Below are 12,751 nucleotides of genomic sequence, written 5' to 3' on the forward strand. Positions count from 1 at the left end.
TATCGTGAGTCCTCTGGCTTTTCTCATCCCTATGCACAAGTGGCTACAGTGCTGGACGATATCGCCTAATACTACTCAGCTTGATGTTTGGATGACTGCCGCAAAATATTCTTAATATCATGAAACCTTTTATAAAGTCTGTCTAACATTTAATACTGTGGTCAGTTATAGATTGCTGATGCATGAAAACTTGCCACTGTAGAAACACTGGTTACATGTTTGAAACGAGCCACAACTTAACATGCACATGCAATGATGTATCATGCTTCATCATTTGTAATAGGTGCGATCCGGTACTTAAACAAATGGCACTGCACCCCTGAGTACTACCATACAGAACTGACAGATATTCTCATCCAGAGTGTTGATCTTAAAGTTAATTGTCAGTCAAACAATCTGAAAACACCCTCCATCGACAATAATTTTAACACAGAATGTTTCCCATGTCATTCCTGACAACGTTTCCTCTTGTGTCATTTCTATATTCTTGCAGTTCTTTCAAGAAAACCTCAACAACACATGTATAAGTAACTGTTTCATAAAAGCCATTCGCAGCTTCTGCTGTACTGTCCATCCATCAGTGTTTCTTTCATTGCTCAGTGGTCAGTCTCCTCCATCACCTCCATCACAACAGTCCTGGGTCCTGTTAGGATCAGGTGGCTGACAGTGCGGTAGTCCAGATCGAGAACATTGAGTCCGTTGACTGAAACCACAAACTGACAAACCTGCAGGTAAAGAACAGAGAGAAGAATTAAGAGAAGTGAGAAGAAAATTAGCAATGGAGCAACAAACTAATTTACAGGTAGATGTACAATGACAGAGCTGAATGTGTTTTACCAGAAAGTTAAAAGGAAACATCTACAATAGATCAGTCTCAAAACTATCAGCTATTGTCTGAAGATGATAAAGCCTCTGGGGGTGAGGGCCAATATCCTGGGCTGTGCAGTGTAGCCAGCAGATGGTATTGGCCCTCTGGGGGTGAGGGCCAATATCCTGGGCTGTGCAGTGTAGCCAGCAGATATCCAGGCCAAGACTTCCTCTTCAATTCATTTTGACTAATGTCTTTAAGCAGATATTCACATATGAATGCAGATAATTTAAAAAAAAAAAAAAAGCAAATTCAAATTTCAGCCAGCGTGCTCTGCCTCTCCACAGAGACATTTACCTGCCGCTCAAATGTGATTGGTCAAAACTAATCAGACTATACATGGAAAATGGTACACTTCCAATACTAAAATCTTGTCCCATCACCTACAGATTCTGCATACATATGCAGATAAATAGTTATTCAGAAAACTGCTTAATAAATAAATGAATGGAGTAGGGCTGCCCCTAATAGTCGACCAAACATTAGTTGATCAGAAAGGTCATTAGGCAAGATTTCATTGGTCACTTAGTTGCAGAAAAAAAAAATACAAAAATGATGAAACTCTGTTGGGACCTTGCATTTTCCAGTCGTATGTGTACGGCCTCTAACTCTAATGGCCCTAAATGACGACTATTGGTCTACCAGGAAAATTGTTAGTCGGGGGCAGCCCTAATAATAATAATAATAATAATAATAATAACAACAACAACAACAACAACAGCAATAATAATAATAATAATAATAATAAAACAACAATAATATAATAATGATAATAATAATAATCACAATTGTAGTAATAATAATAATAATAATAATAATCAAAATAATCTGCAGTTCCTATACTGTCCACTAGAGGTCACATCCACAAAAACTATTGAAATCAATGGGAAAAACCTCAACTTACCTTACAAATTCAGCTAATTTCATATCAGTATGTAATTCTGCTCTTTTTACTCTTTTAATATGCACCAAAGGGAATAACCAGCACATTTCTTAAGATGCCTACCTTCATCCCAGCAGCAGCAGCTGGGCCACAGGGCTCCACAGCCTGAATGTGACATGGCCTGTTTCCTCTTATCACAAATCCCCAACCCACTGCATCACCCACAATCTGGAGACACACAGAGACATCCATCAGACATTAATCTGCAGCATACAGGGTATCAGAAAAGTCCTATAGAAACCCAGTGGTTCCAGCAAGAAAATAATAAAACTGATAAACACTTTGTCAAAAGAAAAAGATCTAAAAGGTATGGGCATGTAGACTTCCAGGCTGTTTTTACATAAGACATGCTGAGTTTATTTGGGCCAGCTGAAACTGCAGTGTATATTGTTAAAAATTCATGTAGCTCATTATAGACAATACATTTCCTTTTAGTCCTTGAGAAGTGCTTGCAGTCTTTCATCTTCAATTAAATGAAATAGGCGTTTTCCACTCTGCTCATAGTTTAAAAATGTTCATTTGTTACATACTGTAAATGTTTTCTTCATGTAGGGTCCTCCTGGTCTTTGCAGCTCTTCTGTGCTCACTGGTCTCTTCAGGACTAAACATAAAACATAATGTCAAAATGAATATAAACATTTTCAGCAACAGCAGGTAACAAATGAGGCATAACGTTGTGTACTTTACCACCCACTCAAAACAATCTGGGTGTTTTGCAAATACATGTTTTCATTGTGAGACTGTTTTTGGCCCTTAAATGTACAGTTGGAAATTATAATCCCAATAACTCTTTGTTCAATTCTGTGTACTGTATATCTCTTCACAGTCCACTGGCTGTCTGTTCTGTGTGTGCACTGAAAAGAAATCAGGTATTCATACATAGCCCTGGCTCTGTAAATAGGAAACAAACAAAATAGATTGGACTGAGTTACACAACACCATGTAGTCCTATCCCTCTTCCAAATCCTTGCCCACAAGGAATGGAGCTACACCATGATAGTATTGAAACTGAGATAACATATAGACAAGATTACCGGAGCTGAAACATTACTGCCAGTGGTAAGGATAACATCACAAGTCTGTAAAAGGCCGGCCAGCAACAGCAGAAAGAACTCAGTGAAAGCAGCATACTTTCACACCTAGTTCAGTGGATTCAAGTTTTATTGCGACCAAACTGAGAACAATGGACTAACTGAACGACTAACAAGACTAACGACAACGGTTTTGGTGAGATTTGTATTGTTACTGTAGGAGGAACAGCCTGCTGAACCCCCCCCCCAAAAAAAAAAAAAAACATAAAACTGTAAGTAAATGGACAGAGGTGAGATGGGCCACTCTGAGGGTCAAATGTTTATGGCTTTGCTCGTTTCCCCTCAAAGTTGATGAACTCTTTCACCATCATCCTGGCGTCAAGAGTGGTAAAGGTGTCAACTGGAAACCCTCCAGATCCCAGTTTGCTGATTACCATCCTGGGAAAATCCAGAATTGTGACAACTCAGCCAGATTAAATGTCAGACCAGGGTCATTAACTATGCTTTTGAGTTCACTGATCTTCTGAGATCCAAACAACAACAGCGGCAGTGGCTCAGTCCATAGGGACTTGGGTTGGGAACCAGAAGGTCGCCTCTTCGAGTCCCCGTCCGGACCAAAATATGGAGCGTGGACTGATAACTGGAGAGGTGCCAGTTCACCTCCTGGACACTGCCGAGGTGCCCTTGAGCAAGGCACCAAACCCCCCAACCGCTCGGAGCACCTCACCAAGGGCAGCCCCCTCACTCTGACTCTCTCCACTTTGTGCATGTATAGGTCCTGTTTATGCATGTGTGTGTCTTTCGGACCTGTGTGTAATTGACAAGCAAGAGTGAAAACATTGAATTTCCCCTCAGGTGGATTAATAAAGTAAATAAACTAAACTAAACAAGGAGAGACTCCAACTCACCTACCACCAAAGAATCATATCTTTGATCATATCTATCTGGTATACAACACATCTATGGGAGTCACCCCAGCTCTATCTTGCTCTCACCTTGGTGAAGATGAGATAAGAAATCCAGATGGGAGCCATAAATTCAGGAGAAATTCCTGACTAAGAAATGGTTTATAATATTCATAACTATGTTTTCATTAGTTTATAATCAACTTTTGTTACTTTAAAATGATACATAGGGAATATATACTCTTTACGGAGTCCACCATGTTTCTACAGCAGCCCAGAATGAACAAATCAAATACTGGCTTTGCATTTTTGTGTAAACCACCGTAGTCCTTCTTCACGTGCACATGGGAGAAGTTTCAGCTCTGCAACCTCACTGCTAAATACCCCACAGTCCTACAAACTGAACCTTTAACATTTCAAATATTAAATGATGTGCTGGATGTCGCTCTCCTTCTGCAGGAGCAGTTGAACCAACACAGGATGCTTCATGGATACAAATTCATGCATTTGAAATGCAGTTGTTAATTTACCCATAGACATGAATTTACCTCTTCGAAAGATAAGATAAGATAAGATAAAAACTTTATTAATCCCACACTTGGGAAATTAACATGTCACAGCAGCTCAAAGCACAGACAGAAAAGGGAGGGTGAATGTAGCTTGAATAAAAGAAAATTAAAGATTAAAAAATATGAAATGTGTATACAGTATATGTAGATATATAAATATAGGCTATGTACATATATATATATATATATATATATACATATATATATATACATATATATAGTATTATTTTATTTTTCACCTGATTTAGGGTTGTAGAGCACTGGGGAAGAAGTGGAGTTGTGAAGGCTGACTCCTCTCCTGCTGTATCTGCTGCCATCACTGCAGCTCCTCAGCCGGGCTGTTCCCTGACCTCCACATTGTCTACCGCCAGCAACCTTCACCTCCTTAGAAGGAGCCACTAATGGAGAGAGAGGGAATCATTATCCGGTGGAGAACTCAGTGACTTTTAATAATCAGAGTCATAACTGACCCAGTTCTGTGTTTAACTTCCTCAATTATTAACAATTAACAGTTAACATTAACAACTGTGTTACTGTCCAAAAATGCCTTGATAACAGCTGACACTTCCTTAAATAAACAGAGGGCATGGTGTTGGCTGACCAACAATACCCCCAAACTGCAGAAGTGCTCTGGTTTAACCATCAACCAAAAATGCTTTATCCAGTTTTTGTCATAATTTTGTTTTGTTGGTTTCTTTGTGTATCTGTTCTTACTCTGGAACTGGCTACATTGGTTTGGTTGCTGAGGGACATGGAGGAGATATCCAGCTCTTCTTTTTGGCCCCTGGTCCATAGAGTCTTTGCACATGAGTCAAGTTCATTGTCTTTGAGAATCCTACTATCAAAAATCACAAATTTGCCTCAAGAAGCTTTACAGTCTTTGCAGCATATGACTCTCTCTGTTTTAAGACCCTAAGAAAAGACAAACTCTATAAAAAACATTATAAGGGGAAAAAACGGGAAGAAACCTCAGAAAGTACAACAGAGACTCTCTGTGTGCCTTAATCCAATCAGATTCCTGTCATCTTCCGTGTTTCAAGTGAACATTTCAACCCAAACCCATATCTTACCCAAACCCTTACCACATGCTTTCTGTGACTAAACCTGACCGAAGCTTTGTCATCTCACAAAACAGCAACACAAGAATTTTCTGAAGTGGCTCATCAGAGTTTCACAAATCTAGGGTGACCATCTAGCCAACACATTCTTACTCTGACCTCTTCACATATTGACGTTTGATCATGGACCTTTCATGTCCAGATACGATGTTAAAGGTACCCTGAGTGTGTTAGTTGTTGACGTTCTGTGCAGGGGCAGAAATCTCGGGGGGGACAGGGGGGACATGATTCCCCCTTCAATAAAGCTGTACCCCCCTAGAATAATTTGAGACAAAATTAATAATTTTTGAACAATGCAGTAGTATTTATTAAAAGCACAATGTAAGCGGTGCTCATTATATAAGCACAATAATGTGCTATTTAAATCTTAAAAGATTTAGTCCCCCCTCCCATTCCTAGAAGTGGTATATCCCACACTCTTTCCAATGGGTGGGGCTAGCAGCCGTTAGTACTTGGCAGCAATAGCAGCGTGTGGCTGGACCCCGCTGCCCACATCCTGCATAGCGGGGTAAGATGTACACTCACACAGATACAATTTAACTTACACAAGTTACAACACATTCCATTTACTGTTACAACAGTCCCCAGGCCCAGGCTGATAATATAAACTGTTTGCAACATTTGTCCTGCATTGTTCAAAATCCAGAGTTTAGTGATAGTCAGAGAGGACAGGAGAGAAAGAAGAGGGAGAGGACAAGACAAGAGCAGTCAGTGACGGAGCGGCTCGTAGTTAATATCTGTAGGCTCTCCACCTGTCAGTGAGACAAACATGACAGACGTGCAGTTTAACTGACGAGGAGCGGTCATTACGCATGATTATTACGCACGGTTTTGAGGTGCGCAGCGGCAGATCTCACAGCACACTGTTTAAACCAGTTCACCAGTTTAATTGCAGGAAATGTTTATCTCACTGCCGGTAAAAAAAAAACGAACAAACGGTTTGCTGCTGCAGCCAGCCAGAGAGAAGGATCCATTCCACACACCTGAGCCAGATGAAAAAGAGGGGAGAAGGGGAGAGAGATCGAGTTTCGGTCTTTGATGAATGAAGCCTTATTGTTTTGCTGCTATTAAACAATGAGAGACATGTTTTCTCCGTTTACTTAATAGCATAAATATTCACACTAATGCGCACGGGGAGACAGTGTTCCAGACACACTCAGCACCTTGGACAACACAACGCACCTGACTGTTGTCGATGTGTACATGTTAATTTGATTTCAATCATTTTGTTTTAAATCTGGACATGTGCAGGTGGACTCAGCCAGTGCTAAGAAAGGTCCTATGCCTGCCTGTTGGAGAGATAGAGAAAAGATTAAAGCGTCAAATTGCGGTAAAAGATGCTGTATAACAGATAGGCTACAACTTTTTTTCCTTGTCCCCCCCCCGGAATTATTCTCTAAAATTTTACTGTTTATTGTCCCCCCCATCTTTGAAATGGGATTTTCGCCCCTGGTTCTGGGACACTGTGTCAAGTTCTGCCTGTTTCATGCATTGTCTTCTTTCAAAATACACCTCTGTTTTCACAGGAAATTCACTGTTTACATACAGTCTCTTTCAAAATAAACGTACTATTTCAGTACAACAATGCAAATTGACGTTTTCTTTCCTCCAACAACTAACGCATGTGGTTGGGTTTAGGAAACACAAACAGGGTTTGGCTTTATAACCTTACGGGACTCCACCTGCCCTTCCGGAGTGAAAACTGGTGTTTGTTGGACCCATTCAAATCATGGTTTGGCTTAAAGTAAGTACATTTGTTATTAACAAAGCATGACGTATGTAACTTGACATACATCATATATGTTATGTGATATACTCTGGAATACTACGTTATGATCTTAAAGGAATATTTACCCACTGGTCCATAGGGACTTGGCTTGGGAACCGGAGGGTTGCCGGCTCAAGTCCCCGCCTGGACAAAATATGGAGAGTGGACTGGTAGCTGGAGAGGTGCCAGTTCACCTCCTGGGCACTGCTGAGGTGCCCTTGTGCAAGGCACCAACCCCCCCAACCGCTCGGGGTGCCTGTCCATGGGCAGCCCACACCCTGACATCTCTCCACTTTGTGCATGTATAGGTCCTGTTTGTGCATGTGTGTGTATTTCAAGCCTGTGTGTATATGTTTATGACAACGGAGTGAAAGCATTGAATTACATTGGATTAATAAAGTATATAAAATTAAAAATAAAAAAATAAAAAAATAATTAAATGAGCATATGTAAATCAATTAGTCATGCCGAGTTGAATCAATTTGTGGTTATGCCAGTCTGGTCCAGTGTACCATCTTAAACCAGTTTGACTTTATATAACTGGCTGAACAGGCAGTAGTGTGCATGTATTTCTTTTGTAATAAGCAATATTAAAATGTGATTATGTACGGTGTTGGTTTGCAGCAATATGTTGCAATATGTTGCATATGTATGCATATGTTTTTGGGCGACGAGAGGAGACATGGCAAGAAAACTGAAACCGCAATTTTTTAAGTACTTTGTGGAATGGGATTTCTTTGACATAAAACCCTTACATAGTCTGGATATAATACCTTTGTTTAGTTGTGACATGTAGGAACCTAGTCATGCACACATTTTTAAAATGATCATTTTATGATTGCATGACACACTGATTCAGGGAAGATGACCTCACACACCCAGATAATAAAATGATAACGTGATAAATTTCATTTGTTAGATGAGACATATCCTTTGTCTCATCATAATAACACTTCCTGTTCAGGATAATAATTTATACACTACTTCCTCCTGTAGCCATGGTTATTGTACATAACATAAACATGACCAAAATGGTGTCTTTAAAATGTGTGTCTCGTAATGTGGAAGTTTAAGGTATTGTCTCCTAACTGTCAGGTCAAAAGTTCTGTTGACAACAACATGCTTGCTCACTGTAAACTGCTCTTAAGTGTTCATATTGTGTGAACTTAATATATGTTTTACTTACTAAGTTACCAATTGTCTCCTATAACTACTGGTTAAATCCTCTATCAAATGAATACAGTGCATTTTAATCAGTTACCAAAATAAAATGTTGTCTTTGTGCGTTTCTGCAAACCAGGAAAACATGTCAACATTTCTAAAGTGACGTAGTATATGAGCTGACTTTGTCATCTGGAGATGAATGCATGGTTTGCAGGAATGTACAATATCAACATTTTTGCAGTTGGGTTGTTATAGTACACAACGCTCATCTGACATTTGGTCATGGACCTTCCACATCCTGATACGACATGAAAGGTACCCTGGGTGCGTTGGCTGTTGACATTCTGGGGCGCCATGTCAGGTTCTGCCTGTTACATGCATTGTCTTCCTTCAAAATCCTCTTCTGTTTTCACAGAAAATTTACCATTTACTGTTTCTTTCAAAATAAATACACTATGTTGGTACAGCAATGCAAATTGATGTTTTTTTTCCTCCAACAACAAACACACATGGTTGGGTTTAAGAAAAAAGAACAGGGTTTGGCTCTCTAATCTTATAGGATGCAAACACCCGCTCTCCAGAGTGAAAGTCTGTGTTTGTTTGACCCATCTTCCGCCACTCCCACCCGCCCTACTTGGACTTTCCCTGTCTTCACTTTTGTTCTCTTGTCCTGCCACATTTCCCCCTGAGGCTGCCGAACACCCTTAAAATATAACAGTATCATGCCGACGTTAAAGGACGTCTTTTTTGTTAGTGTCTGTCACAGCCAAAGCGCTGGATTTTGACAACTTCAGAGTGAGACCGGTTGGCATGGCATCCAATTACATTGTCCAGAGTTTGATTTTGGCTGAAGAGGTTTATCTGTCTGTCCCTGTGTTTCTGTCTCTACTGTCAGTTATCCCAACCTCAATCACCAGAACAAATGTTGGCTTTGTATGTTTCTGCAAACCACAGTAACATTACACTTGAATGTGTGCTAGCTGATATCTTGAAAATTAACTTTTCTTTATGTTTAAATTTTCAATTTTATGTTGTGACAACATTGTGGTTAATGTGGGGTTAGATTTAAGCACAAAAATGGACATCATCAAAATCATGTTTCGGCTTAAATCACCCAGTTTTATCGCAACAAACAAGGCTGGAAATGTCTTGACGTGCCGCTAAAAAAAATACTTGGTTTTCATGCCATCTACCATCCCCTCCTCCACCTGAGAGACTCAGCTCATATACATGCAATCTGAACTACATCACTGTAGACACGTTATCATGATACTTATAAAACATACAAATGCAGCCTATGGTTTACAGAAACAATGGCAACATCTACTCTGGCGACTGGGCTGATCAAAGGAAAAATGCCTCTTTTGAGAAAAATATATGGGCCTGATTTTCTTGTTTTAACGGAGCAATTGCATTTCAAAATGACCTATCACTAGAACTGGAAAACTGATTTACCACTAATGACCTACCACATTAACCTCAGTTAAAAACAAGACAACAGTGAGTAACCAGTGACAGCTAAAAAAGAGCCCAACAAAGTTTAAATGATTAAACCAGAGTGGTCTCTAAGAATTAGCTCAGATAATTTTGTGGCTAAATAAAACGTCATAAAACTATTTGAATATTTGCTGAGGGCTCTGACCTCTGACCTCTTTATTTCATATCACATCTGGTGATGTTAATAATCTGGAGTATCTGTACTGAAACATCATCTGAAAAATGTCCTTTGGTTCTTACCTGCTGTACGAGGTCCCATCTCTTTTATCCAGTCGGTCAGAGAGGACAGATGCTGAGGATGAATTCAGACGAGGAAGACCTTTAACTGCTCAAATAAACAAACAAAAAGATGGACACATGGACAGACAGACAGACCGTCAGTAACAGCTCTCTGGCATTAATTTAGTCTCCGCACAGTTTTCTTAATCATCTGGTCGGTGGAATCTGTCTGTGTGTCAACAGGTCTGAAAGCGAAGGTAGTCATCCGGTCAGGAAAATAAAGTGTGTGTGTGTGTGTGTGTGTGTGTGTGTGTGTGTGTGAGCTAAATATTAAACCTTTGAACAAACAAACTGACCCCTGCCAAGGGAGGAGGAGACACATCTCAAGTAGATTTTCCCTTCTCTGAAATAGTAAAGCAATATTAACAATTCACAATTTATATCTTTATAACTTTTCCAAACGAAATTTAAAAAACTGTTTCCAAGCTTTAGTCGTGTGCATCAATTCTTTTTTTAAAAAATTAAATAAAATAAATAAGAGCTTGCATGTTTGACTGTTTCATTGTACTTTGTGAAGCACTTTGTGTATTTTATTTAGGTGCTATAGCAGATACATTTTTTTTTTTAAAATTATGTATTATTATTATATGGTGGATGGCATGTCACCTAGGCAAGGTGCTTCTCAAGCTGTAGACCACTGTTTGAGAGCAACAAACAACAAAACTGGTTATTTATTAGTGAGTCATTATCGCTTTTTTCCTTTTAGGCACAAATCATTGTGTTTTCAGCTAGGACGGTGCCACCAAAAATGGTACCAAAACATCACTACACTTTCTACAAGAATAGTGCCACAAACAGTGATTCAGTAAAAAAGTAAAAAAGCGTTGAAATGTAAAGTTTTATCATATCTGCTACATACTAACACAGAATTGTAGCTTATCTGTGATTTGCAGAAATGTACAATGCAAACATTTTTCCTGGCAATCGGTTGGCTCAAAACGATACACAATAGAGACTAAAGATCAGATCTGTGGAAATCTTGAGGGTTTGAGATGAAGATTAATGTCATAGATTTAATTTATTTAACAGTTATAAGTGTATTCCCCTGAAGGGCTGAGGGCTAGACAGTTCTGCAAACTCATTCCCTCAACTTCAGCTGTTAGGCAAGCCAAAGAGCCATATGTTTGAGGATGTGTGATTTCTACTTTTAATATCTGCAGCAGAACGGACTGTTCCCGAGAAGCTGAATAATATCAGTAATATCTGTGTTTAACCTTTTTCGCTCCACTGGTCGCTGCAGGCTGCAGTTTGTGGTTCCTACTGATAACAGGGTGGATTTCTCCATACAAATCTAACATTAAGCAACTTCAGAAAACAAGCTTTTATACAAAGAGAGTTTGTCAGCTCTACAGCAAACAAAATGACAAAGTGATAGGATAGTCGATGCTTAAAAATATACCTGAACTGCAACCTGGTTGCCATGCAGACCGTAGGATGCTGCAGCTGGAGAGGAAAAGGAAACACAAAGATAATTTCTGCTCTGACGGATCGAGGAGAGTCAGGACAAAGACAAAAGCTTTTACATCAGTTGATACAGTGCAGAGACGTGAGGGCAGACTTAGCAGTATATTATTTTAAAAAGCCTTGTCTAACACTTGCTCTCAAACTAAACATATCTGAACCTCTCAGCAGACTCATTTGGACAACGTGGCTGAAAATGACAACAAAGAAGAATGCAGTACCACCATCAACAACAATAACAACAACATGTTGAGTAAACCTCTGATAAATTCACAATCTGTTGGGTCTGCAGAAGGAACATTCCTGACCCTTTACAGCTGATCAGAGATCAGTCACTATTTCTGTTTCAGTTCCTAATCATTAGTCACACAGTCAATATGGCTTCTTAGACTGGAGATAAAAGCCCAGTGATACAAGTACTGGTGATGACAACAAGACATGAACACACACACACACACACACACACACACACACACACAAAAGGAAAAGAAGTTTGTTCCGTGCAAATGCTGTGTTTACACACATTCATACCTTTGTTATTTTTGGTAGATAGCAATTCATAGGTTGTCTTCTTCCAACCACATGTAAATGAGCTGGACAAACATCTGGGCCTTATTTCAGAGAGCAGGATGACTGAAAACTCTGAGTATGTCAAGCCTGAGATGAGGGAAAATCTGAGTTTTCTGTTTCACAAAGCCAGTTCAGCGTAACCCTGAGTCAGTTACTATGGCAACATACTCCTCAAAGCAAACCTGTTGGCTCGCAGGTTTGCTTCATCTAAGCCTGAGGCTGATCGCCTGCTAAACGTGTAGCAGGAAGGAGAGACATTGCGTGTCCTTTTGAGAATAAAGTCGTGGACATTGAGGAACAAATTATTCAGAGGCTGTTATGTAAGGGGAAGGTGATTAGACCCTGTTGAGTTTGTCTTATCATTCCAGGAAGAGTGTCTTCATGAAAGATGATGTTTCACCTCACCCTCTATCATTTATCTAAGAATCTTCTACACCCACATATATATATCAAATATTACACATTGTGGATTTGCATTACCATCTGTTAGAGATAATAATAACAAAATAATGAATAATAATAAATACTAATTAGCCAGTATATTTTGTGTTTGATTTTGAGTTGCTGCCAAGTGTGTT

General features: G+C 39.5%; 1 protein-coding gene across 1 annotated transcript; it reads right to left on the minus strand.

Moving 5' to 3' along the window:
- Window positions 1-435: 435 nt before the first annotated feature.
- Window positions 436-10,340, minus strand: LOC117263985 (DEP domain-containing mTOR-interacting protein-like). Its single transcript, XM_033637738.2, has 5 exons — window positions 10,104-10,340; window positions 4,556-4,714; window positions 2,342-2,412; window positions 1,875-1,979; window positions 436-725 (listed from the first exon to the last, which is right to left on the minus strand). The coding sequence occupies exons 1-5, from the start codon at window positions 10,120-10,122 to the stop codon at window positions 597-599; spliced, it is 483 nt and encodes a 160-aa protein (XP_033493629.1). The 5' UTR covers window positions 10,123-10,340; the 3' UTR covers window positions 436-596.
- Between the last annotated feature and the right edge of the window lie 2,411 nt (window positions 10,341-12,751).

The sequence above is a fragment of the Epinephelus lanceolatus genome, chromosome 16 (assembly GCF_041903045.1).
Source record: "Epinephelus lanceolatus isolate andai-2023 chromosome 16, ASM4190304v1, whole genome shotgun sequence".
NCBI classification, from domain to species: Eukaryota; Metazoa; Chordata; class Actinopteri; order Perciformes; family Serranidae; genus Epinephelus; species Epinephelus lanceolatus.

Coding starts and splice junctions, on each gene's coding strand:
- LOC117263985 (XM_033637738.2), bottom strand. Junction 2,413..4,555: donor GCTCTACAACCCTAAATCAG/GTGAAAAATAAA, acceptor TTTTATGTTTAG/TCCTGAAGAGACCAGTGAGC. Junction 726..1,874: donor CTGCTGCTGCTGGGATGAAG/GTAGGCATCTTA, acceptor CTTTACCTGCAG/GTTTGTCAGTTTGTGGTTTC.